The 27,940-nt window shown below is 43.8% G+C and overlaps 1 protein-coding gene and 1 long non-coding RNA gene across 3 annotated transcripts; both read left to right on the forward strand.

The window, feature by feature from the left end:
* The first annotated feature begins 1,674 nt into the window (after window positions 1-1,674).
* LOC134207842 (kinesin-associated protein 3) lies at window positions 1,675-27,534 on the forward strand. The gene is made up of 9 exons (XM_062683795.1): window positions 1,675-1,958; window positions 2,481-2,598; window positions 9,849-10,257; window positions 12,058-12,194; window positions 12,254-13,378; window positions 13,440-13,605; window positions 13,669-14,012; window positions 14,072-14,310; window positions 26,287-27,534. The coding sequence occupies exons 1-9, from the start codon at window positions 1,768-1,770 to the stop codon at window positions 26,324-26,326; spliced, it is 2,769 nt and encodes a 922-aa protein (XP_062539779.1). The 5' UTR covers window positions 1,675-1,767; the 3' UTR covers window positions 26,327-27,534.
* LOC134207847 (uncharacterized) lies at window positions 22,336-26,278 on the forward strand. Of its 2 annotated transcripts, none has more exons than XR_009978433.1 (3): window positions 22,336-23,014; window positions 23,070-25,064; window positions 25,637-26,278. It is a non-coding gene; the product is annotated as an uncharacterized LOC134207847 (long non-coding RNA). The 2 variants fall into 2 exon arrangements; XR_009978432.1 differs by having other exon boundaries at window positions 22,351-24,582; window positions 24,669-25,064.
* Window positions 27,535-27,940: the final 406 nt, after the last annotated feature.

The raw sequence follows: 27,940 nt of genomic DNA on the forward strand, positions 1-27,940 counted from the left end.
ATGCCTTCCTGACAACAAAACATTTATATTTCTTGGTTTTGGAATTCTCCGCCATGATCGGATCGAATAACTTCCGGCGGTCTCCCAAACATTGTTTTCATCTCTTGCACGTACTGCTTGATATAATTTTTAGCTTCTGATTTCCGTTGAAGAAAAAACACCACCGAGTAGCGCGTAAAGTCGTCTGTGATGGCCTTGAAGTATCGATACCCACCTGGAGAAGCTCGAGTGCTTGCTTTGTCCTCTTCTTGGATTTCTTAGAAAATGGTAACCGTGAAAACTTGCCTTCCAAGCAACATTCGCAAACTGCCTTGACTCCACAATTTACAATTTTGAGACCAGTAACCATATTATTCTTCTCCAGCTCACCAACTGCTCCCGGGTCTCTATGGCCAAACTTTCTATGCCACGCATGTTGGCAATTCTCCGTATGATTTGGTTTGCTTTGTGCCAAATTTGCAAATGTGCTGAAGATTGTACAACCCACCAGAAACGACTCCAACTGCTACTACCTTCTCAACCTTCGGCAACCTTCTTCGTCGAAAATAGCAGTTGCTCCTTTCTTCGTTGCAGATCTTACCGAAAACATATTTGATTCAATATCTGGGACAAATAGCGTATAGCTGAGCGTATAGCGTATATCCTTCTGGTCAAATGCACTGAATGCGACAAATTCCCTTTCCAGCTGATTACGATGTCATCTTTAACGGTTTCGTCTAACGATTCAAAATATTCCTTACTAACTTCCATGTGATGTGCTCGGAATTGTTTATGTTGCATTCGCAGTGCACTCGTATTGGTGACTCAGAAAAGATGTGACAAAGATGGCGTAGCTTGTCATCCCCGTGGTGAAAATGATATAAAACGAACAAAGGCATCGACAGTACCTTGTTCAAGTAGCATTCTGAATTATTGAGCAAATAAGTTGAACATTCTTAAGTTTAAAGCATGGAATCGAGAGTAAAATAGTTTTTATTTATAATTCGTTATTTTTTTTTTCTATTTTCTCATGATTGTATCATGTTGCATTATTGAGTGGTATGTGCGTTTTGCATCATAGTCTCCTGTAAAAACGTAAACATTCAAAATTCGCGCATATACTATTGCAAAATAAATCAGTATTGGGGTAATTTGACACTGGGGGATAAATTTATCCCCCAAAAAAGAACGAACAGGCAAACCTGTCAAAATCCATAGTAAAACAATTGGATGTCGCTCCTCTGGACGCATCCATACACCAAAACAATTGAAAAATATTTGAATCTCGTTTCAATCGTGATTCAAATCTGCAGAAAATAGAACGGAGCGTTATACCAGATTTATTTTTTTGACAGTTGACTGGTATAAAAACTGAATCTAGAACAGCTGCAGGGAAAATTAATGTTTCAGATTCATATTCAAACTGACAGCCCCGAACGATTTGAATCACTGCTGATTTTACTCTAATACAATATCATGTACAATATTTGTTTAACCAGTCTAACAAATCAGTTGGCAAATTTCTGAAAGAAAGAATTCCATTGGCAACGCTGCTATTGGTACCAGGACGGCGCTTGCGCGCGCGACGGTGTCAGTGTCAAATTGTACCGTGAGTTACCAGAGGTATCGACGTCGCGACGTTGATATATGTTCTGCCTCTGCGGCTGGATTTCGCTGGCGCGACGCGTATACGCCACAGCAGCGCCAGTAGTAGTGAGCGAGCAGCAAGAGGGTTTTGATGGCTAGCGAACAGCACAGCACCATTCGCGACGCCCCAAGTGTTGTTGTATGCTGGCCAGTTTGTTCCACTGGATCGCAGGTTTGGCACTGATTTTATTTACGATCCACTACCTGTACTATATCGTGACGGCGCTACGTTCCCCGATCAGCAGAAGCAGTACCAACAGTAGAGACAACAGCAGAACCTACGGCGGTGGCGGCCACCACATGCAGTCCGAGGACGCAAAATATATTAAGAAGTGAGTAGAATTTGGCCCCAGCAAGTATCAATCAATAGTGAAAAATCAAGACGATTATGAAATATCCACCGAGCTACGGCCCCAGTCAGTAGCTCTGTCGGATAGCAACTAAAGAGTAGGGCGTACCCAAACATACTCAATGATTTATAAGTTCAAATCTTACTCTAGGCCAAATAATAGACGTTTTCTATAAGAGTACGCAATTATTCATTGACCATCATCCAGCTGCTTTTATCAAATATTTTAAACTAAATGCATCTTGCTTTATATGGTAGTCTTCTCTTTTGAAGAGTCTGAGCTGGATAAAAATTTGAGCTCATTTAACTGGAAGCAGTAGTATTTATGCAGCTACATACTTCTTATCAGTGCTACAAAAATTATTTCCAACAAAGAGTATTTTTGACCACCCTACCATAGAGTTCCAGTTTATTGATTTTTCCGTACTTGTTTTTTCTTTTTTTCATCGATCCGTCCGTTTGATACTTCTTGCTGCCGTGGGCATAACCATCGTGTTCCGTGCAGACGATGGAAGGGTGGAACCATCGAGCCACATCCGACGGAGAAGGCCCTCATCGTCAACTACAAACTGGAGGCGGCCGTTTTTGGGGAACCCGGCGATCCCATGCTGGAGGATAGAAAGGTGAGTCATCCGTTGGGTTTGTGTGGCTCTGGTACAAGTGCAAACGAGGAGGAGGAGGAAAGTCAAACTTTAATATGGGAGTATTGTTTTGCCCGTGGGCGGTGCGAGGAAGAAGAGTCTATAGACTAGAAAACGAGCAGAAAGTGTGCAGTGGGCCAAAGCGGCATGATAGAAGAAGCATTGAATTTGTTTGCAAATTATTTATATCTGAACGTCTTAATAATTCAATCCAACTAACTTAATTAAAAACATTAACGTGTTCAACATTTGGTATATTAATTGAATCTCAGAACTGATCAAAACTATACAAGGTATGCAAGGTGCCAAATTCAAAGTAGTGAGAAGAACAGATGAGCGATGAGCCAGTGACAAAAGAATATTTAAACATCCACTATTTCAAAACCAGAATAGTCAAAATCAAAAGCTCTGGCATACGAACTACTACAATGTTCCAAAAATGTCAACTATTTTTTTTTTATTGATTTGCAACGAAGTGTGACACTGATTTTCCATTGCTGGCCCACAGCGCACTGCCGTAGAGCAGGAAGGTGTGTTGTGATGATTTTTTTCGCAAACAACACTTCACAACCTGTGCGACAACGATCGACGGCAGAAGAACACCAGCAGCACCCAGTCAGTCGGAGCGTGCGGTGTGATTGTGCTGTATCAAGGGCAGCAGCGCGAGATGTTGAAACGAGAGCTCTACTAATAAGGAAGTCGCGGTCTCTGGACTCGGTTGACGAACAGGTATTATGTATACGCGTCGGCCGTGCTGTGATGCTTTGCGCTGTGTTGAAAATGGTTCAGTGCCGGATCGGTGACCTATGTTGATGCTCGATTCGAGGTTACAAAGACCTAGAGCTAATTAGGATTTAATTTACTAATATCTGCTATAATTAATCATGGAGGCACTACAAATGGCCGGACTACTGCTAAATCGCATTACCCGGGTAGAAGAAAATAGCAAAAGAATAACAAGTTTAACCATTAATACCTATATGAATAACAGAATAGCAAAATCTGATGTTAGTTTGTTTGATATAGTTGCTAAAATAACTAAAATAATAGCAAAAATTGTTCGAGCGAATAGCTAAAAAATAACTCATTTGCTATTATAAGAGCAAACCAATAGCAAAATATTCATAGAAAGGAAAATATCAAAAACAGTTATTATTGATATGTTGAAAATGCAAATGATAAATGAATAACAAACTTTGTTATGATTGCAAAATGTGTTCTTCATTTGTTGTTCTGTTCTTCCATACTTCTTCCATAATAACATAATAATAACAAATTTTATTATTATTCCTCTCCGGAGCAGTTGTGGAAATCTGTTAACCTTGCTCACAAATCGAGAAGTATAGGCAATGCAAAATACTCACGAACATTTGTTTTGCTTTTTTCTTGCCTACCCACTACTCGCAGAGAAAACAGAAAAACGAACCCCAAAAAATGTTCGTGAAGCTTCGCGAGTCATTCGAGTTAATTTGCAAAATGTCATAAAACAACCTCGGAACATGTTTCTCACGCATGTTCGAGCAAAAATACATTTGTTTATTGTGCCAAATAAATGCAGGCAGTAGGTTTGCACGAGTGTGTCATTTTTGGTAGGCCCAATTACACTCTTTTCTTACTCATGAAGCGAGTATTTCCACCACTGCTCCGGAGGTGCAAATCTTACTGAGCGTCTGTTCTCCATGCAGGGCCAGATTTAGACGGAAGGGGGCCCCGGGGCCAACTGCTTGTGGGGGCCCCAAAATGTACAAAAAAGGTTGGTTTTGGTACATAAGGAATGTGGGGGCCCGGGGCCACGGTCGCGCTGCAGCAAGGTACCCGGCAGAACGTGGAACGTTATAGAGGGAAGCGGAGACAGCAGACCCGCCGTTCTCAAGAAAAACACAAGTTCTATCAGAAGCTCAACGCATCCCGCAAAGGCTTCGTGCCGCGAGCCGAAATGAGCAGGGATAAGGATGGGTACATCTTGACGGACAAACGTGTGGTGATCGAAAGGTGGAAGCAGCACTACGAGGAACATTTGAATGGCGCTGAGAGTACAGGCAGTGATAGTCAAGGCAGCGGAGGAGATTACAGTTCAGCGGACAATGAAAGCCAACCAACTACCACCTTGAGGGAAGTTAAGGATGCCATCCAACAGCTTCTTCTTCTTCTTATTGGCATTACATCCCCACACTGAGACAGAGCCGCTTCTTAGCTTAGTGTTCATTAAGCACTTCCACAGTTATTACCTGCGAGGTTTCTAAGCCAAGTTACCATTTTTGCATTAGTATATCATGAGGCTAGCACGATGATACTTTTATGCCCAGGGAAGTCGAGACAATTTCCAATCCGAAAATTGCCTAGACCGGCACCGGGAATCGAACCCAGCCACCCTCAGCATGGTCTTGCTTTGTAGCCGCGCGTCTTACCGCACGGCTAAGGAGGGCCCCATCCAACAGCTAAAGACCAATAAAGCAGCTGGTAAGGATGGTATCGGAGCTGAGCTCATCAAGATGGGCCCGGAAAAGCTAACCTCTTTCCTACACAAACGGATAGTCAGAATCTGGGAAACTGAACAGCTACCGGAGGAGTGGAAGCAAGGGGTTATATGCCCCATCTACAAGAAAGGCGACAAACTGGAGTGTGAGAACTTTCGAGCGATCACCATCCTTAATGCCGCCTACAAAGTGATATCCCAGATCATCTTCCGTCGTCTGTCACCATTAGTGAACGAGTTCGTGGGAAGTTATCAAGCCGGCTTCGATGGCGGCCGCACGACAACGGACCAGATCTTTACTGTACGGAAAATCCTTCAAAGATGCCGTGAATACCAAGTTCCAACGCACCATCTATTCATTGATTCCAAGGCGGCATACGACAGTATAGACCGCGTAGAGCTATGGAAAATTATGGCCGAGAATAGCTTCCCTGAGAAGCTTACCGGAGTGATCAAAGCAACGGTGGATGGTGTACAAAACTGTGTGCAGATTTCGGGCGAACACCCCAGTTCGTTCGAATCGCGCCGAGGACTCAGACAGGGCGATGGACTTTCGTGTCTGTTGAAGTGCCATGCGGAGAGCAGGGTTATACAGCCACGGTACGATTTTCAACAGATCCAGATTTGTTTCGCGAATGACATGGACATTGTCGGTCGAACATTTGCAAAGGTGGCAGAACTGTACACCCGCCTGAAACGTGAAGCAACAAAAGTTGGACTGATGGTTGTAGCATCAGGGACCATAATGAACAATATAAATAAAAGCAGAAACAAAAAAAGAAGAAAGGAATTATTTTGAAATTATTGAAACAAATTTTAATTGATAAATTGCAGTTTTATCGATTAAAAAAAAAACGACCGCCCATTGTTACTGTGCGAGGTCCCTTATTGCTATACACGTCATTCATGGCGAGCCAATGAAAAAGAAAAAGAAGAAGATTACTGCCTATAAAACCGCATGCACTGCAGAGCATCGAGGAGAATTACGACGAACGTCAACGAAAGCACATCGTAGGAGCGCTAGAAGGAAGCAGTCGAACCGCGCCATCCCGACCCCTCAGCAAGAAGCAGCCGCCGGATCGTAGCTCATTCAACGAGCGCTACTGCAGTGAGTTTTAAGAGTTTCCTCACTGCAGTAGACGTTAAACAGCCAGCGGACCAAGGCGCATCAAGCGAAGCAGCTGAATCGGAGCAGCAGCCGGCAAGCCAGCCGAACGGGGCGCATCCAGCCCAGCAGTCGGTAAGCCAGCCGAATCGAAACAGCAGCCGGCAAGCCAGCCGGATCGTAGCTCATTCCACGAGCAGCCGGCAAGCCAGCCGAATCGGAGCAGCAGACAGCAAACCAGCCGAACGGGGCGCATCCAGCCCAGCAGTCGGTAAGCCAGCCGAATCGAAGCAGCAGCCGACAAGCCAGCCGGATCGTAGCTCATTCCACGAGCAGCCGGCAAGCCAGCCGAACGGGGCGCATCCAGCCCAGCAGTCGGTAAGCCAGCCGAACCGAAGCTCATCCGTCGAGCCATTCCGACCCAGCAGCAACCGGCAAGTCTACCGAACGGGGCGCATTCAGCCCAGCAGTCGGTAAGCCAGCCGAACCAAAGCTCATCCGTCGAGCCATTCCGACCCATCAGCAAGAGGCAGCAGCCGGCAAGCCAGCCGGATCGTAGCTTGTCCCACGAGCGCTACTGCAGTGAGTTTTTTAAGAGTTTCCTCACTGCAGTAGACGTCAAACAGCCAGCGAACCGAGGCGCATCAAACCAAGCAGTCGGCAAGCCAGCCGAACTGAAGCAGCATTCGGCAAACTAGCCGAACGGGGCGCACCCAGCCCAGCAGTCGGCAAGCCAGCCGAACCGAGGCTCATCCGTCGAGCCATTCCGACCCAGCAGCAGCCGGCAAGCCATCCGCATCGTAGCTCATTCCTCGAGCGCTACTGCAGTGAGTTTTTAAGAGTTTCCTCACTGCAGTAAGCCGGACCGAGCACGGATATGCAGAGCATGGAGATGTCAGAGGACGGTCGCGACAATGGTGAATACATTAAAGACAAAGTACATGCTTGTGTGCGAAACCGAGCGCGACAGGGCCCGCCTGGGAAGCAGTGTTACGATAGACGGGGATACCTTCGAGGTGGTCGAGGAATTCGTCTAGCACTCCAAAGATTTGTTGAATGGTGAAAATAAAAGTATATTAAGGAGCAGGATGGACATAGTCGGCGACAGTTAAGCTGTGGAACCACCACAAGTGGAGCTCGAAATCAAGTATTCGGATTGTTGACGGAATTTCAACTTCGTTTGTGACCTTAGATAGATTGAAGCAGAGTGATACACTTTCGAATTTATTGTTTAACATTGCACTCAAAATGGTACGATTAGGAGATCTGGCGTGCAGACCAACGGCACTATCATCACACGGTCGCATATGCACCTGGGCATTGCGGACGACATCGACCTTAATGGAATCGATCGCAAAGCACTACTGGAGGCTTTTGTCCCGCCGGAAGACGGCGAGGATAGGCGTAACCATTAACTCTACCAAGGTACATGTACGCAGGTAGAGATAGAGGAAGACCTAGTGGTGTTGGTGCTGTGAAGCAGTACCTGATGAGGATGTGTTTGGAATTGTTGAAGAATTTGTTTACCTTAGAACGCTTGTGACATGTAACCATGACGTTTCCCGTGAAGTGAAAAGCCCTATTGCTGCTGCAATACGCCAGGCATAGGTGTTCTTCATCTTTCTTCGTTGGGTTTTCGAACGGTTTATTGGTCTAAGTTCCCTATCCAACAAGATGGGGCTCCCATGGCATGCGAGGAATAACATTTCATACTCAGTCGTCAGTTCTGGATGTCAGAACCGACACTGTTGGAGCTGTACCTTCTTGGCCAACAGACGCTCGATCAGTCAGGTCAAATTCATTTAAAGTCACAAGGAACACAAGGACTAGGATAGTGCGCTTTAAGCGACGCACAGTACCCAGGCTGCATTACCAGCAAAGTACACAACCTTTAATTAACGGTCGATCGTCATCGGCAAACCCGTGGAAGCGTGAGTATTGGAACTTGTGAGGACCATAGTTATGTTAGAGTTGCTGGAGCAAATCGTGGAATTCCTCGAAGATGGCTCGAAATTCCCTTAGTGAAAAAAGATTCGAGTTTGGGCTTAGCGTACTACAGGCAGCACTCCATATGTGATCCGTAGTTTCTGTGCTACCGAGTTCTATATGCGGTCACTTCTACTGCAACATTTTCTTCTGATCCACAGGGCCCAGTAATCATACGGACATAGCTTTCCCGCACTTGATAACCTCTGTTCCAAACCTCCGGTTTAACTTCAGTCATAGGATTTATGACCATTTTTTTTATAAGTATCTCTCCTCCGTCTGAAGTTGACAAGTATTATTTCGCTTTTATGCGCTCTACTGCTGCAGTTGACAACTCCTTCCAAGCCAGGTAGATTTTCGTCGCCTCTCACGGCCTGAGACTAAGTTTTACCGTCCGTCAGACGATAATTGCCTCACTTGTCTCTTTTACAATGAGGTTCTCCTTTCGTATCACGGGTACTTTTTTTTTCTTGGCAGAAACTGTGGCCTTTCATCAGCCGCACGTCTTGTGACTTCCTTCTCTCGTTTTCTTGCCCTTTTGGGATACACGGCCGGCCCTCATTCCGGCGAACAGCAATAACCTTTCTTGTTGAAGCTACTGGTTTCAGTTGTTCTCTAGGATCGGCAACCTGCACGACTTCCTTCATGTAGACTTTAGTGGCCTTTTCACCAACCGCCTTGCGTCATCGTGATTTCGCTGCATGGCTCATCTTCAACGCTTTCTCCATGGTAAAAATACGAATCTTCCATTCCGGTTTCTTACAGGACTCCAACAAGTACTCTGTTGCATGGCTCACCGCCAGTTCTCTCTCCTAAGAAGACTAATCTTTCGTTCTTACCTCCCTACATGAATACAAAACTGAAAACGGCGACTTCCACTCCTGCTTCGACACCACGACTAGGTCGCAGAGGGTTGGTCGGCTTGTTTGTCCCTGCTGATCCTGCGGATGTGGAGGGTCAGCATGGATTGTTTGAAGTATCTGTTGCCATGATCGAATCCGTGATGTTTGTGATCACTACCATCTTCTGTCCAACGCGCTTGTTATGGTTGGTCAACACCTCTTGGATGACCTTAGTCATCGTAACCCCGCCTTTTTAACTATCAACGGCGCTACCATGATTTTCACTGTCGCCTGCCCCCGGCGGACTTTTGAGTAACCTAGCTATAGATCACTTCGCCCAGTCTCTGTTGAAAACTATCTAATGTTTGCTTTGCTATCTACTAAATAGTTATGCTAAAACTATCTAATAATTTTGCTTTGCATGCTGTTTTTTCGACAATTATTGAACTATTACTTTCAAATTCAATTTAAGTTCAATTCGGGAATTGAGACAGAGCTCCGATATTCAAAGATGATCATTACACAGGTTTCGGAAGTATGGACATTTCTACACAATTCCATTCGACCTAATTTTCTTCAGCTTGTTCAGTATACCAAATCCATTATTAACGCACTGAGCTCGAAAACCGATCACCGTTCTCTATTAGGAGCTTTAGGGTGTATGTTGGGCATTTTTCGAAGGATCCGTTCTACAGAAAAATTAGAGACTCCATGCAGAGAGCGTGATAAGGGAGGCTGGCGTTCAAAACTCTTAATTTAGGGGACATAAGTAATGACTTTTTCTACAATGAACTAATTTCCTAAATTTTCTCTTCCCTTACAGGATTGCCAACGGATAATCCGTCTGAAATCGCTGAACGCCAAAACCGACCCTGCCGTTCTGGCCCGTGAAGTGGTGGACAAATGTGATCTCATTCATAAATCCCAACTGTCCGACATCGAACAGATAATTTACTACCTGAAGAATCGGAAAAATGTGGAAACTCCAGCAACGGCCACCGGACAGCGGTCGGCAGTGCGTCCCACCGGTGTTGCAACCGGTGGCATCGGTGGACTCAACGGAAACGCATCCGGCAAAATGAACGGCCACGATGCGGAAAAGGCTACCATACGGAACATTGACGAGTACATCGAGCTGTTGTACGAAGACCTACCGGAAAAGATCAAGGGATCCCGGTTGATTCTGCAACTGGCCCGAGATCCTGACAATTTGGGCGAACTGGAGAAGAACGGTAAGTGCGATGCGGTGCCGGGCTGTATGTTCAGGAAGTAGCAAAATGCATTCGTGCCTTCGTTAGGTGCGCCGTGCACCCACCAAAACAATTATTTGCATTTTACTTTAATAACCGCGCGTCTTATCGCCGGCAGTGGATCACTCCAATTAGTGTGCGGATTGGTTGGTGAGCAACATCAGAGTTCGAAGCACACATGAAAAAAAAGAGAAAGGTGTGCAAAATAGAAGAGAAAAAATGGTAGCAAAGTTGATTGGGTTGATCGCGCGCGCGAGTTCACTGTGGCATGCCGGTTACATGATCGCGGCAGCTTTAAAACACATCACGCCCGAAGTAAACAGAGAGCAGAAATTGTGGATCGCCCAGTCATGCTGTGCGGCAATTAGAGGATATCGATACGGGAATTAGAAGATGAAGCGAAGGGGTGAATGGCCACGTCGAAACGAATGCATCAATAATGACAATGAATCTAATCGGTTGTGGTGGGTTTTCCTCGCTGCAACAAAGCAATGAGAAACAAATTGCATTGGCGCACATCTGTTTGGTTGATCTTGACCCAGTTACCCAGAGAGAGTCGAACACGATCGAATGTTTCTTTTCTCCGGTTGCTTTGATCAGCAATGAAGTAAGAAATTATTCTGTTTTGATGGTTACCGAAGGCCGTTAACAGCAGCAATTGAATTGTGCTGGCAGTTTTATTCTAAGGCCAAATTGTGGGTTTCATAATCGTGTAATTAGTCACTCCGTTTATTGTCATTTATGGGTTTATGACGGCTCTTATCACTAAATCCATCTATTTTACGATTTCTCCGTTGTCAGAATATTCTTCAAACAAACCTTTTTGCCTTTCTCGTATACAAAGTGTACGTAAGGGCTATATGTTCGCTCCAAAAATGAACTTTTTATAGGAGGCCCGGAGACCCATAGTGTTATATACCGATCGACTCAGCTCGACGAATTGAAGTGATGTCTGTGTGTATGTGTGTGTGTGTGTATGTCTGTGGACAAATAAATCTCACTCATTTTTAAGGTACTTATCCCTAACCGATTTGCTTGCAACAAGCATTTGACGCAGAATCCTGTCCCATTGTTTCCTATTGAAAATTGGGGGAATCGGACTATGGGCTTAGGAGCAATGGTCAAAATACATTTTTTTACATGAAAATTTCTCACTCATTTTTTAGCACTTATCCTTAACCGATTTGCTCTCAACAAGTTGCATTCGACGCAGAATTCTGTCCCATTGTTTCCTATTGAAAATTGAACGGATCGGACTATGGGCTCAGAAGCTATGGTCAAAATACTTTTTTGCATACCAAAAGTACGTAGAAACTATACTCACTCCAAAGAAACTAGAAAGGCACCATCACCGCTAGGTGGATTAATCTGGGTTTTTTAGTTTCCATTCAGTTGAAAAATATAGTTGTGATGAAACAGCAACGGTAATAAATTTTACTGATTGCTCAATCATAACCTGATAAGTAATGGGTTTAATTTTACGATTAGAGTTATGTAAGAATCGTTGACTTCTCATATTTCCGATCGAATTGATCGTGCAATTCAAATGGAAGTATTCAACAATTCCCATTTCTTTCGGGTAGCATCGCATAAATCTACTCGTAGTTTCTAACCGCAATAATTGAATTCAGCTACTTGGTACAATTATGTTCAGTCATTCAATCTAGCTTGTGGTACCTAGCTTATTATTTTATTTAACTTGTTGGGTTTTTATGCACTATTTCTGATTTTTACGAGTAGCACTAACCTAATTAAAATTGTATTTTCTTTTTCACAATGCAGAAGCTGTTCTGAGCGCACTCTCGCGGGTGCTCCGCGAAGACTGGCGACGATCCTTGGATCTCTCCACCAACATAATCTACATATTTTTCTGCTTTTCAACCTACACAAATTTCCATTCGGTTATTGTTAACTACAAGGTAATCTGATAAGTTCGATAACAAGTTCCGAGTGATCTTCAATCTCGTACTATTTTCAGATCGGATCCCTGTGCATGGACGTGATCGACTACGAACTCCGGCGGTACGATCAAATGAAGAACGACTTGGATGCCCGGAAAAGCAGCAGTGCTGGTAGTGAGAAGGGTAAGGAAAAGGAAAAAGAAGTCAATAAGAGTGCCGAATATCTAGACACGATCATCGATCAAGAGAAGCCCAAAGAAATGGAACCTCCGCGCAGAAGGATACCGGAGCTGAAGCAACGGCCCAAATCGGGCAACTGGGCCAGCTATCATGGGAGCATGAGCTCATCACTCGTTAAGGCACATGCAATGAACAATAGTTATCACGAGCAGTTGAACAAGGAAACTACGGCTTCCAACGATAGTCTTAATAATCAATCGCCGGAAAGCGAAAAACCCGATCCGAAGAAGCAGAAAGACGACTACGACAAAATTAACAAACAGTTCAAAATCTTCGCCAAGAAGCAGGAGCAGCTTTTAAGAGTAGCGTTCTACCTGCTGCTAAACATTGCCGAGAACGTCAAATTAGAGGAGAAAATGCGCAAAAAGAACATCGTGAAGATGTTGCTCAAAGCGCTGGAACGCCAAAATTTCGACCTGCTAGTTTTGGTCGTGACGTTTCTCAAGAAACTTTCGATCGTCCGCGACAACAAGGACGAAATGTACGAACTAAACATCGTGGAGAAGCTCCCGCGTCTTTTGCAATCGCAGAAGGACCTGGTGCAGGTGACGCTCAAACTGCTGTTCAATCTATCCTTCGACGCTCGACTGCGCGCGAAAATGATACGAGTGGGCTTCCTGCCGAAGTTGGTCACCTTTTTGAGCGATGATAAGCATCACGAAATTGTGACCAAGATTCTCTACCACATGAGTCTGGACGATAAGATTAAATCGATGTTCACCTACACGGACTGTGTCCCGGTGGTTACGGATATGTTGCTGTTGAACCTGAATCAGAAGTCCGATCCGGATTTGATCGCCTTGGGTATCAATTTGGCATTGAACAAACGCAATGCGGCCATGATGATCGAGAACAATCGACTGCATAACTTGATGTCCCGGGCGTTCAAATATCAAGACACTTTGATGATGAAGCTGATCCGCAACATTTCGTTGCATGAGTCACTAAGGATGCATTTTGTGGTAAGTCAAACTGTCAAAATTATTCTAATCCACGGTTGATCCTTGCTTTGCTTTTGTGCAGGATTTCGTTGGAGATCTAGCGGAAATTCTAACCAAATGTGAAGATGAGGAATTTACCGTCGAATGCTTGGGCATGCTGGGTAACTTGGCGTTGCCTGATTTGGACTACTCGCAAATCATTCACAACTTCAATCTTATTCCACTGATTCGGAACATGCTGGTACCAGGTAACACAATCATTACTGTTTGAATTGTTAATATTTTTATTGATGAAATTATTTCATTCGCAGGCAAATACAAGGACGATCTGGTGCTGGAAACGGTCGTCTTCCTCGGCACGTGCGCATCGGATGAATCCTGCGCTATGCTGCTGTGCAAAGCGGACGTGATTCTGTCGTTGATCGAACTGCTCAAGGCTAAGCAAGAGGACGACGAGATGGTCCTGCAGATAGTGTTCGTGTTTCAGCAGGTGCTTCGGAACGAGAGCACCCGGGTGTACATGATCAAGGAGACGGAATCACCGGCGTATCTGATCGACCTGATGCACGATAAGAACACCGAGATCCGGAAGGTGTGCGACCTGTGTCTGGACATCATCGCGATCACCGACAACGAGTGGGCCTCTCGGATTAAGGTAGACGGTGATTTTTTTGTGAAACGAAAGAATTTTAACGAGTTTGAATTTGGTTTCAGTTGGAGAAATTCCGCAACCACAACTCTCAGTGGTTGAGTATGGTGGAGACGCAGGAGGAAACAGACGATATTCAGGACTATGGACCGATGGATGAAGACGATGGCGATTTGCCGGCGTATTTGACCGCAGACTATCTGGACCAGTGTATGCTGTACCAGTCGGGCGAGTCGAACGATGACGGCGAAAGTAACAACCGGTCCACGTCGGCTATGTCTAACTACAGCAGACCCATGAGTCGGTGAGTCAATGTAGTAGATAAGAATTCCATCTTACTTACACCATGCATTGATGTGATTTTTTCGATACACAATTATTTACACTGTTCTTCTTGCGGGTGTACGACCGACGCAGAGGAAAAAACTTGTTTAAGGGCGTCCCAACATGCAGTATTGTGAACCATTCTATCCACAATTACAACATACTTCTTGTGCGCTTCCCACCATCGTAGAGTAAGGAACTCGTGTTTGTGAGCATTCACCACGAATAATTGTGATCCATCCGATCCACATCTACAACATTCTTCTTGCGGGCGCCCCATCACTCAGAATTGTGATCCATCCGATCCACAATTCTTCTTCTTATTGGCATTATATCCCCACACTGGGACAGAGCCGCCTCGCAGCTTAGTGTTCATTGAGCACTTCCACAGTTATTACCTGCGAGGTTGCTAAGCCAGGTTACCATTTTTGCATTCGTATATCATTTGTATAGCACGATGATACTACTTGTATGCCTAGGGAAATCGAGACAATTTCCAATCCGAAAATTGCCTAGACCGGCACCGAGAGTGGGACGAGAACCTGCAAGCCATCGTCGCAGCTATAAACGGAGCAAAGCACGAAGCCACCGGAGTTTGTCCGCATTACGCCAACTTTGGTAGGGAGCTGATACTGTACACCGATCTTCACACTCAGCAGGAGCTAAACACACCGGATGATCCCAAGGTTGCACAAGACGTCCGACTCTCGGAAATTCGTCGAATCCTAGAAGTCATCATCCAACGCATCAAGAACAACTACGAGAAAACCAAGCAGCGTTATAACCCGAGGACACGGAACATCACGTTCAAGGTCGGCGATCTCATCTAGCTAAGAACCTTCACGCAGTCGTCCAAGGTGGATCACATTTATCGCAAGCTCAATTCCAAGTTCGTTCCAGCTACAGTGGTCAAGATTATCGGAAGCAACCTATACATGCTGGAGGACGTACGGAATGGCAAGTGTGGTCAGTATCACGCCAAGGACATTAAACCCGACTAGTGCAGTACTTGACAAGCTATGTAAACAGCAAAAGCTGTCAACAACTGATGATCCACGGAGAATCAACAAAATACGCAAGGCGGTCAAGATTCAACGGTACAGAACACCCAAGGGAAGCAGAAGGTACGCAGTGAAACAACAAGCCGACAAGCTCCGGAAACACGGAGGATCTAGACGGCTCCACGCACGCAATTCTCGTCACCGGAATCAAACTTCATCGTTCAGCGGCAACAACACGACGAAAACCCTAATCCGCCATTTTGTGAAATTTCACAACAAAATTTCATAAACTCTAATCTCGATCCCAGTGGACAGTTCTTTCCGACTAATGAACTACCAAAAGTAACTTCTATGGGTTTAAACCCCGTCTATTCTCACGCTTCAGAATTCGCGCTTACCCCTTCGCAGTTGGCCGCCAGACAAGTTATGTCTCGTGACCTACCCACATTCTCGGGAATTCCAACCGAATGGCCTGTGTTTATAAGTAGCTTCAAGAACTCAACACTGGCTTGCGGCTACACGAATACCGAAAACTTGGCACGGCTGCAACGTTGTTTACGCGGCCAAGCGTACGCCGCGGTACAAAGTCGACTACTATTACCAGATTCAGTTCCGTATGTCATCGACACCTTGAATTTGTTGTATGGCAGACCAGAAATATTGATCAATGCTCTGCTCGAAAAGGTTAGATTGGTCCCAGCGCCCAAAATCGAGAAATTAGAAACTCTGATCGATTTTGGTATGGCCATTCAAAGCTTGTGCGATCACTTGGAGGCAGCAGATCAGCGCGCACACCTGTCAAACCCATCATTGCTCTCGGAATTGGTAGGTAAATTGCCCGGAGATATCAAAATGCAGTGGGGCGCTTATCTTCAGCAGTTCCCGGAAGTCAACTTGTCTGCGAGTAAAGTGACTGTGTATTCAAGTGTCAAAAATGCTTCAAACGAAAAGTTCAATGCCAAGTTTCGTGGAACTCTGAACACCCACACCAAAGAAGGAGAAGTCAGCCAGCAACGGGAAAAATTGTGCAATGCGTGTCGAAAACCCAGGAGGGTGAAACGCCTGTCATCCGCGGTACAATGGCACTCTACCCAACATCGCTTTTGGTACTTCTGTTTTTGGTACCCAGTTTCTAGGTAGTATACCCGAATTCAGCGCTCATTTTGGGTGATTGGTTCGTATGCAGTTAGTGCTAATTATCGGCAATTAACTTCTCCTGGCGAAAACTTGTAATTGGTTGAGATACATCTAGCCTTTTGTGTCTGTATGGCTTCTTTATGTCGAAAAATAGCCCGTCGATACTTCCGAAGTTTTTTTATCGTGAATCAAACGAAATTAAAACAAAAACATTGTACGCCATATTGAATGAATGGTGGGTAGGCGTATTAGCCTTCTCTTCAATCCCCTGCGAAAACCAGATCATCGGATTGCACAGTGCGGAAATTTCAAGCAACTTGCGGTAGAAGACAGATGGAAGCTGATCCAGGACAGAGAGCTTTGTCGTACGTGCCTCAACGATCATGGAAGAAGGAGCTGCAGAAACTCTAATCGTTGCGGAATTAACGGATGCCAATACCGGCACCATCCACTTTTGCACTCGCCGCCATCCAACGATACCGTGCCATCACTGATTACAACCGCAGAGAATTTTTCTCATCGTCATACTGTAAACCTGTTACTATTCCGCATTGTTCCAGTAACGCTTCATGGACCGGAAGCTTCAATTGATACCTATGCTTTCATGGACGATGGTTCTTCAATGACTTTGATCGAAGATAACTTAGCGAAACAACTTGGTGTCGATGGGGTCACGCTACCGCTATGCTTGTTGTGGACAGGTAACGTCTCACGAATGGAGAAAACTTCCCGTCAGGTCAATCTTAGCATCTCTGCGATACACAGCAAGAATTAACATACAGGGTTGTTACGGAAATCCTGAAATATTTTCCGCGCCAAATCCGCGCCGACTAAAATCAAATCCGCGCCATTTTCGCGCGACATGAAATACGTTTCCGCGTCAAATCCGCGCGATTTAGAGCTAAATTCTAAGCAAATACACGTTAAATATCAATTTTTGTATAAAAATTTATTGAACGTGTTTTCTTCAAGTTCGTTTTTTTGCAACATATATTTGTATCAAAATGCTAATAAAACCGCGGTAAGTATTACTACCCTTCTAAATGGCCTTATTCACCACTAGAAGTACTGAATCTAAGGGATCAAGAACTAATCAGTCAAAACTATTTCAATAAGCACCGCTTTTTCGGATTTGCTTTTTGTTCCGTTGGTTGGTCATTTTTTTGTTGATAGAACTTTATAGAATTCGGCACAAGATACGTTGATATATAAATGAATGTTAAGGCCAGATTTGATCATAATTGATTAAAGATAAACTTGGCAAATATAAAAAAATCTGCCAAAACCGCATTTTTTTCTGAAGTAATTAATTATGCAACTTTCTTGTAGTTATTGATCACAAGACAAACCTGCTGAGATATTAAGGCATTAGACAATGAAGCTCCGTTTTTTTAAACAAAACTTCTGTAAAACAAATATTTGAATTGGTATCAATAAACAAATAATACATCTTCTAAAAAAGTTGCTCAAGCTCCGTTGATTTTTAAGTCGGAATCAAGCGTAAATTCCTTCGGAATTTACAGAGGAATATTTTCAGAAATTTCAGAAGAAATTTCTTTGGAAATACGGCAGAATAATTTGAGTAAACTCCAACAGAAATTAAGTCCGTTATTAGTCCTTCAATTCTTGTAACAAGCTTTTCTAAAAGTTCATGCAGAAATTTTTTTGGCCATTCTTACTGGAATTTCATCCAAAAACTTCGAGAACTTTATTTATAGAAATTTATCATGCGTGCGATTCATCCCAGAAATTTCTACGGGTCATCCTCCGGAAAATCTCGCGGAAATTTTCAGGGAAATGTTTGCAGAAATCCGCTCCAAAATTGTCTGTGGAAATTCTTTGAGAACATCTGTGGGAATTCCTCCGAGTATTCTTACAAAAATTCCCCTGGGAAATTATTCTGCAATTCATTTGGGAATTTTGTCGTGAGTTGAAGTAAATTCTCCAAAAATAACCTGCGGAAAAACTTCAGAGCTTACTTGCAAAAATCCCCTACGGAAATCGCTTTAGAAACACTTGCAGAAATTGATTAGTGACTTCCTGCGGAAAAACTCCCGGTGCAATTTTTGAGCATTTATTACAGAAATTTCTGTGATCATCGCTATAACCCTTTTGTAAATTCAAGGCGATATTCTGTTGAAAAAAAAAATCCTGAAAAAACTTTTGAAGAATGATATAATATATCATGCTGAGTGGTTCATCGTAAAAGAAATAACCAATCAGAAACTGACAAATATCTTGGAATAACAAATAAATTGACAAGATGAAAATGGGTGTTTATGTCCTTCAATAGACATGGTTTGTGTGCGTCGTGTTTTAGAATGGATTAAAAATGACAACAAGTGACGTATCTCTCATCATAACATTTGTTTAAAGAATGCTTGAAAGTGTAATGCATGCCATTAAATAATTTTATTTATTAAATTTCCGCCTAAAACTAATTCCGCGCCAAATCCGCGCGAAACCCTAAAATTGTTATGGAAATCCGCGCCAAATCCGCAAAAACCGCGAAATCCGCGAAAACCGCGAAATCCGCGAAAATCGCGAAATCCGCGTAGTCGTAACAACCCTGAACATACCGTACAGTGGATGAAAAGCGACCAGGTAGAGTTTCCCGACAGTTATGGAATGGCAATTAGACGACTGGAATGCCTGGAGAAAGGATGAGAAAGAATCCATCGTTACGGGAAAGCATACAAAATCAGCTGACAGAATATGTAATAAAGGGTTACGCACATCGAGCTACGCCAGACGAAATAATCGAAGCCGATTTGAAAAGAGTGTGGTATTTACCACTGGGCGCAGTGTTCAATCCAAGAAAGGCTAAAGTTCGTTTGATTTGGGACGGCCGAGCTCAAGTAGATGGTATATCTTTCAATTCCTTTTTGCTTAAAGGGCCTGACCAACTCTCCTCGCTTCCAGCAGTGCTGATGCGCTTCCGACAATTCAGAGTGGCCGTTTCATCTGATATTGGAGAAATGTTCCACCAGATATCTATTCGGTCCGAAGACAGACAATCGCAAAGATTTCTTTGGCGCACAAACGAGTCTGGACCTGCGGAGATATATGTAATGAACAGAACGTAGCGACCTTTGGGTCCGCCTGCTCACCAGCATCAGCTCAATTTATCAAAAATAAAAACGCAAATGAATTCATAAATGAATTTCCACGAGCCGTTGAGGGAATCATCAAGAATCACTATGTTGATGATTCCTTGGAAAGCTACGAAAGCATTGACGACGCCACACGGATCTCGAAGGAAATGCGTATGATACACGGATACGGAGGATTTGAACTAAGAAACTGGATGTCTAACAGCATTGAAGTTTTACACAACCTGGGAGAGGTCGGCTCGTTGAAGGATAAACAATTCACCCTAAATGATGATTACGGATGGGAACGTGTTCTAGGATTACTGTGGATGACAAGAACTGATGAACTGGGGTTCTCTACAGATGTTAAAGAGGAAGTAAAGCAGCTTCTACGATCTCAGGAGCGTCCGACAAAACGTCAGATGCTGCAATGTCTGATGGCTTTCTTTGACCCCTTAGGGTTGCTTGGTGTAATTCTTGTACATGGAAAGATATTATTACAAGAAGTCTGGCGCTCGGGTACACTCTGGGACGAGAAAGTACATGATGAGATTTTCGAGCGATGGGGGAAATGGATCGCAACGTTGAACAAGATCAGTGATATACATATTCCCCGTTGTTACTTCGATGGTGCGATCATGTATCATCACATTTATCTTCATTTGCACATTTTCGTAGACGCAAGCGATGCAACCTAGTGGCGGCATATTTTCGCAATACAAACGCCCAAGGAAATGAAGAATGCAGTCTGGTTACCGCGAAAACTAAAGTGAAACCCCTTAAGGTGATTATACAATCAAGCCATGTGGTGAATTTCAAATTCACCACACGGTTTCTACTCCTATTATGAAAAGTTCAAATCTAGCGTAATAATGTTCGTACAATGCTGAAATTAAAGTCGATTGTTTAGCATAAGTAAGCAAACGATCTACGGATGTTTCCTCTCCATGGGCGTTGTGGTTCTCTCAATTCGTGCTCTTGAAAAATCACTAGAAAAAGCACGTGGTTTCCAAGATGGCCGATTTGTGGCTTTGTTGTATAATCACCTTAAGCCGCTATCCGTTCCCCGCCTTGAGTTACTAGCTGCGGTGTTTGGTGCTCACTTAATGAAATTTGTCGAAAGCAATCACACTCTGAATATCCAACGATGCTTCCTCTGGAGCGATTCAGTAACTGTCTTGTCTTGGCTGAAATCAGATGCTCGTAGATATAAGCAATACATGGCTTCCCGTATCGGAGAACTTCAAACGTTGACCAATGTAGAAGATTGGAGATGGGTGCCATCTAAACAGAATCTAGCCGATGAAGCCCCAAGTGGGGTAAGGGTCCGTTGTTATCGGCAGACGGTACATGGTTCAAAGGCCCAAATTTCCTTTCGCAAGATTGGCCAAAGCAAGGTATCGCAGTACAACCCGTTTATGACGAACTACGTCCATGCCATATACATAGAGAATTGACTGTGCCACAACAAGTGATAAATTTGGATAGATTCTCAAAGCTGTCCAGGTTGCTGCATTTGTGCATCGATTCGTAAACAACCTGAAAAGTAAGAAAATTTATGAAGAACCAGTCAAAGGACACCTAGGAACAGAAGAATTGAAAAAAGGAGAATATACACTGATTCGTCTCGTACAGTGGCAAAGTTTCACGGATGAGCTCGTGCAAATAACACGTAATCAGAAAAAACCGGTGGCTCAGCAGGACCATTTGGAAAGGTCAAGTAGCCTCTATCAACTTTCTCCAGTGATAGATGATATTGGTGTTCTACGAATGGATGGAAGAATTGGAGCGGCATTAAATGTGAACAACGATGCCAAGTTCCCGATTATTTTGCCACGTAACCACCGGTTCACATACCTAGTGATAGAGGACTATCACCGAAAATTCCGCCATGCAAATACAGAGACTGTCGTTAATGAAATCCGTCAACGGTATTACATTCCCCGATTGCGTTCCAGCGTGAAAAAAGTAGAGAAAGATTGTCAGTGGTTCCGCAGATCCCACGCATGGCCCCTTTACCATATGCTCGTATGGCTTCGTTCATCAGACCGTTTACCTACGTAGGTTTGGATTTCTTCGGGCGCCTCATCGTCAAGGTAGGTCGTAGCAACGCCAAAAGGTGGATAGCATTATTTACGTGCATAACGACCCGTGCAATCCATGTGGAGGTAGCCTACAGCCTCAGTACAGAATCATGTGTGAAATGCGTGCGCCGCTTTGTTTGCCGCCGTGGCTCGCCATCTGAAATATACTGAGACAATGGTACCAATTTCGTGGGTGCAAACACGATGCTGGATCAACAACGGAAGCAGATAGCAGAGGACCTCAACGCGGCATTCACTAACGCCAACACAAAATGGTTGTTCAACCCTCCAGGTACACCGCATATGGGAGAATCCTGGGAGAGGTTAGTTCGTTCAATAAAAACTGCTCTGGAAACAGCCTATAACAATAACAGAAAACTTGATGACGAAGGTTTGGAGACTCCAGTAGTAGAATCCGAGGAATCGTCAACAGCCGGCCTCTTACGAATCTGTCACTCGATTCAGAAGAAAGTGAGGCACTGACACCAAATCACTTCCTACTCGGAAGTTCAAGCGGAATACGTCAACCAGCAATGGAGCCTACAGACCCGGGATCTGCGTTGAAAAGTTCATACAGCCAGATTCAAATGCAGTTGGATATGTTTTGGAATCGTTGGATACGAGAGTATCTGCCAACTCTTACTAAACGACCAAAATGGCACACAGACGTTAACCCACTAACTGAAGGAGATTTGGTCGTTTTGGTAGATGAACGCCCTAGAAACAGTTGGACGCGATGCCGTATCGTACAGGTTATCAAAGGAAGCGATGGCAGAATCCGACAAGCACTTGTTAAAACTGCGAAGGGGGTTTTGCGTCGATCAGCTGCCAGATTGGTGGTATTACAGGTTCAAAGCGTTAGTAAAACTGGATCAGGTGACGGTGATCAGTGTTACGGGGGGGATAATGTTACTGGCAGCACTGCCCGTCGCGATGCACCCATGGATGACACAGGAGGGGTCGGAATGGCGCAAACTGCCTAGTGTCAAAACTGATTTCGCATCTTCGCTCAAGTACGCCCGGTTCGAATCAGTTCAACGGAAGTAATAAAAAACGAAGCAAAAATTTTCATTTCCGGTAGAAAACGCTTTCGCTTCAGACGTAGCTAGAAGAGTAAAGTCGCGCAGTGTTTCGTAGTTGAAAATTAGATAGATTAGAAACAAGACTCTGTTTGAATTGGATACCTGTTTTTTTCAGTGGCGATCTGGATCTATTCGAATCTATAAAGTCAAACTAGCCGAAAACCGTAAGCTTGTAGAATTTGCTGCTTTTTTCTAATCTAACCTATAAACACCTAACACAGGAATACGCGTGGGAGATCAGCGATTCTGTAGGAATCGAATAATCGAGTGTGTTGTAGACCGATTGATGTAAGACTATAAACAATTATCTTTGTAAAGTTCCTAAACAAAATTTGAATTACAGCTAAAAGCATTGCAAAACATAAACTAGTGTTTGTACTAGCTCTAAGGAAGTCGGTGCCCACTCCCATCTCGGTTGACGGAACACAAGCTATGCAAGCAGCAGCAGAAGCAAGGAGCTGTCAACGACGAGCGAAACCGCCACTAAAACACGTTCTACGGAAGACACTAGAGAACCAAAAACAAGAAACAAGAACGTTGCCATCAAGTCGACCACCACATCAGATACAGCTGCGAACACGGTCACCACCACAACAACCGAAGAAAACATCGATCAGTGATCAGCCTACTGAAGCCGGCGTACAAGCAGCATTGCCTACACAACAACAATCTTCTGATTAGGCAAGTTAGCGGTAAAGGTGCAAATCCGTCTGAGCGACATTGACTGATACAGGCGTGGGTCTAGAACGCAGTGGTAGTCTGTTACATGGAGGTCACTACGAAAAACTCTACCGAAGCAACGAGACCGGGGGGTGCGGTAAAACCTCCTATTGGGCTCGTAGTTATTTGGGATTCGGAAATGTTTCCTTTTCTCAAACGTAGCAGTCAGTGTCCGCTGTCCTCGTTCTTTTATTAGCCAGCTTTAGTTTGTACATTATGTTACATGTAAGATCTCTAGTTTTATTGTTACTCCTAAAACTAGTGTAGATCAAGTTTGAGTGTTTTGCCACAGGACCAGCATAACATAGATGATGGGACAAGAAAATCTCAGAGACTTTTGCTCATTAGTGAGCGTTCAGATCACCTCTGGCAGGACTCGCTGCCGTTATGTTTGAGCTTTTGGATCTGGCGAGCAAAGATGCTTGCGTTTGTTAGTTATGTTGTAGTTGTAAAAATACTAAGGTTTGCTTAAGTCGATGACGTTTGATCTGCTCTGTCTCTCTGCGACTTCTTGAGGAAGTGAGTCTAAGAGTTTTTTGTGAGCTGCCTGTCAGCGCTCACAAAAAACTCTGCGTCTGTGGTAAGGTTGTGTTACGTTAAGTTTTGTTATCATTCGTATCGTCTGTATTTGGAGTCCGAATAGTTAAGAAACATGTGTAGGATTAAAATTAATCGAGTCGACTGAAACGCATTGAAAATATTAGTTTGAGATCCCCTGCCAATTGCACCCTTGCGCCACTATCATGGTTGATAGTTTGTCGTGCTCCTATGCCAAACGACCAGTGGAGACAAACAAAATGCGAAATGAAGGCGACAACACTCACAACGGTACCGCGTAAATAATGGCTTAGCCTGAAACAAACCTCAATCCCAAGAGAAAACGGTATTGCAAAACATCACCACCCTTTGAAAATACACACACATGAACACTCCTGTCTCTTTTGATAATACAAAGAGAAACAGAAAAACGATCACCACTGAGAAGGCACATCAGTTCGGTTCTGTCCACGGGAGAAGCCGTATTCCCCTGCAATAACGACTGTCCGTCGTCCACGGCCCGCAGAAAAGTTTGGTGAAAATTAGTTTTCCACGCCAAAGTGCACTTTTACCGCAGGACACAGAAAAGATCGCAACAGGTGCGCTGAAGTTCTTGGATTAATAATAAGGTTGACGCCGTTTTCCGTGGAACATAGAATTACTATCTTCCATTTTGCATCCGCAGTTTTGGACGCCACCGGGCGCGTGGCTTGAATCAGCACAATTGTGGTGCAGACGTGCCTGTGGCTCGACACAGTTGACCACACGAAGTGTAGAAGGTTCATAAAACTCCTTTGGCCGTCGGATTGATTTCCAGCGAGTATCGGAGTATAAATTCAGGTGAGTTGGAAAACAAACCACTCGTCATGCGAAATTCGACACAAAATCTCACGACGCCATTTTGTCGTTAGCTTTCAGCAAGCTTTCGTTCCTTGTACCGACTGAACGACACTTATTGAGCCGACAGGCGGTTGCTAATCGACAGGCCGAAATTGCAAGCACATCAAGGCATAGTGGACAATTTTCGCGGGACAGAACCAACGGCATTCTGCAAGCCATTTCACGAAGAACCCCAGAACGGGTGAGTTAAATGTGGATCACACTCAGGCTCAATTTCTAAAATTATGCATCCGAAATACCGTGCAAACTCAAACTTCGGACGCTTAAGCACTTTCTGATATATAATCATACTGTTAAGTCGCATTTTAAATCACACCGTTTAAATCACCATTGCAATCACTGAGTACAGTATTCATCTTTGATTTACGTATTTAATACGTGCAGAATATTGCAAAAAATGTTTGCAATTTATGAAAATGTCCGGCTTCTGTTTGATTCAAACCTCGGACACCGGCGGGGTTGGATTCATATTTCGGACACAAAGATTCAAACTTCGGACACCTGATTACACAGTAACGAGAAGAATTATAGAAAACAATTCTTACTGCACAGCTCCGACTGTCTTTTAATCATTTCATCGCATTGTTTCAACATGTCTTATTAAAATGTAACTATACTAAAACAAGCAAAAACTATTAGTCCTTCCGTTCCAGCTTGACGAAACATTTCGATGAAATATTTCAGAAAATTTCCCATACGAATTCAAGCGTCCGAAGTTTGAGAGTGTCCGAATTTTGATTATCCACGGTACAGGGTTTTTCTCAGGAGCTTCGATCCGGTTTCGCTTTGGGGTTGTCAAGGCTCGTCATCCCGGCCAAGTCGACGGTGCTCTCGCATGCTGCATGAAGTAGGCTCAAGGACACATACGAGCCGCAGAGGATCAGAGCCATCCAGGTCCGTCCTGCAGGGCGAACATTCTTCATCGGCGATCTTGTTGTGATCGGCGAGCACGGCGCGTCGTTGGAATCCACGACGAATAACGACGCAGCGGAGCGGCTTACGACATGGCGGGCATGGTAGCAAGGTGCACACGTGAAGCATAGATGTGAGGTCGTGAGTAGATGTTTAGTTTTTAAGAGAAGATCATGTGACATTAATCCATAAGAAAGCTAGGCACAACAGATAGGCACCGAAGATTCGGCACAAGAGTCATGCCAAAAATACAATGATGATACGAAAAACTTGAAACTTTTATTTGTTGGTGAGGAGCTTCTAGTGTTTGCATTTAGATCCTTTTTGGTAGTCTTGCTCTACCGGCTACCGGGGATTTCTCAACACCGGGTGTAAATCAGCTACTTAAAAATAGCATCTGTAAACTTCCTGTGAATTTGAGAATTCTATAACTTCATTATTTTTTTTAGGTCTTGTTATTCATTCTAAATACATTTCATTTTCATTTTCAGCTACAGTCGCGATTTAGAGGACTTCGAAGTGGTATCCTAGGGAGAGCTTTCGCCTTAGTCAGCTGATCTGCCATCAAGTCGCATTCGTCTATCCCGAGAAGAAGTGTGACCGCGAACAATAAATACAAAACCGAATAAACATAAACAGCATGACAAACCCAAATACAAAATAATGATACAAATCAATTAGGAAGGCACAGTGGCGTAGCCAGGGGGGTGGTTTTGGGCATAAAACCCCCCCCAGAGACAAAATTTTCAGAAGAAATTTTTTTTTTCGAAAAAAAAAATGTTCGGAAAACCCCCCCCAGACCAATTTTCTGGCTACGCCACTGGGAAGGCATAACCCGTTGTTGTTGGCATAAGGAGGCTACAGAGTAGAACTTTTGATGGACCCCCTTGCGATCCTCCAGGCTCCGTTATTACGATGTTGGTATTACTAGATTCCTACGACCGAGAGCGGCGAACTATTTTAAAGATAAACAAATCAGAATGTATTTATAGACAGCCCTATTAAGTAACAAAAAAACAGCTATGCAATGCTCAGCCTTAGTGACCGCGTTAGTGCTAGTGAGTTAGTAGCAGCGATGCCTTTTTTTCCTGTACTGCGAACCTTCTTCTTGGAAAAATGAAACCATACCAAAGCTGAATCTCCCAAATTTGAATGCAGACAAAAAATAAGCTTGAGTGCGGCATTTGTAGTTATTGTATTTATCACCGCACGATTTCCTCCCGCTGAATTTGTGTGCGCAAAAATAATCACGCTTGAAAAAAGAGTGCTGCTTTCAATCCGAGCAAATATTATTCTTATACGCGACATCACAGTGCTAATGATCGCGTGATGAGGAAATTTGCCCTTTACTACCACGTAGCGGAGATAAGGGAGTGTGTGCGAATGAAACCCATTAATTCTAGTCTTCTTTAATTTGTGATAATGAGATTCCAGTTTTTAAGTTACGACTATTACTCTGTTCGAATTATGTTTGAATGGCTTCTTCCCGATTGTAGAGTTTGCTAAGCATACGGGAATGATCAGTGTTATTATACGCTTCTTGAAATTATCATGATGGTTCAACAGTGTAATGTAGATTGCTTTAGTTGCAGTATTTTATAGTCCTGAGCATCCTTATCAAATTTTAAACCCCTTAGATATATGTTTGTGTCTCTATAAACCAGTGCGAATACGAAGACAAAGGAAACCAAAAATTCGACAAAAATAGAATATATAAATAATTTTATCCATTCTTGTGATCATTTAAATTATTTTATTTGATATCACAGCAGACCCTTATTTTGGAATTGGGAATTGTGCAGAATGATTCCAGTGACTAAGTTGTGAGCAGTACGAAACTGGGGTTGAGGTTTGAACCGCTTGCAATTGTAAAAGGATTCATCAGTTGCATTTCATTTCATTTATTTAGTTAACATCTAAACAGATAACACTGAATCAACAATTTGACGCCACAACACACGGTTCGAGGCCGCATCTCTACATCCTCGAATGCGCCCCACGTTTTGTCGCCAAGTCGTTTTGCACCTGGTCTGCCAACCTCGCTCGCTGCGCTCCACACCGCCTCGTACCTTCCGGATTGGAAGCGAACACCATCTTTGCAGGGTTTATGTCCGGCATTGTTGCAACATGTCCTGCCCATCGTAC

Source organism: Armigeres subalbatus, chromosome 1, assembly GCF_024139115.2.
Source record: "Armigeres subalbatus isolate Guangzhou_Male chromosome 1, GZ_Asu_2, whole genome shotgun sequence".
Taxonomy (NCBI): Eukaryota; Metazoa; Arthropoda; class Insecta; order Diptera; family Culicidae; genus Armigeres; species Armigeres subalbatus.

What these genes read in the sequence shown, in the direction of transcription:
- LOC134207842 (XM_062683795.1), top strand. Translation starts at nt 1,768, where the DNA reads ATGCTGGCCAGTTTGTTCCACTGGATCGCAGGTTTGGCACTGATTTTA. An exon ending in CCATGCTGGAGGATAGAAAG is followed by an intron (nt 2,599 to 9,848) that starts GTGAGTCATCCG and finishes CTTCCCTTACAG; the next exon opens with GATTGCCAACGGATAATCCG. An exon ending in AGTGGGCCTCTCGGATTAAG is followed by an intron (nt 14,013 to 14,071) that starts GTAGACGGTGAT and finishes ATTTGGTTTCAG; the next exon opens with TTGGAGAAATTCCGCAACCA.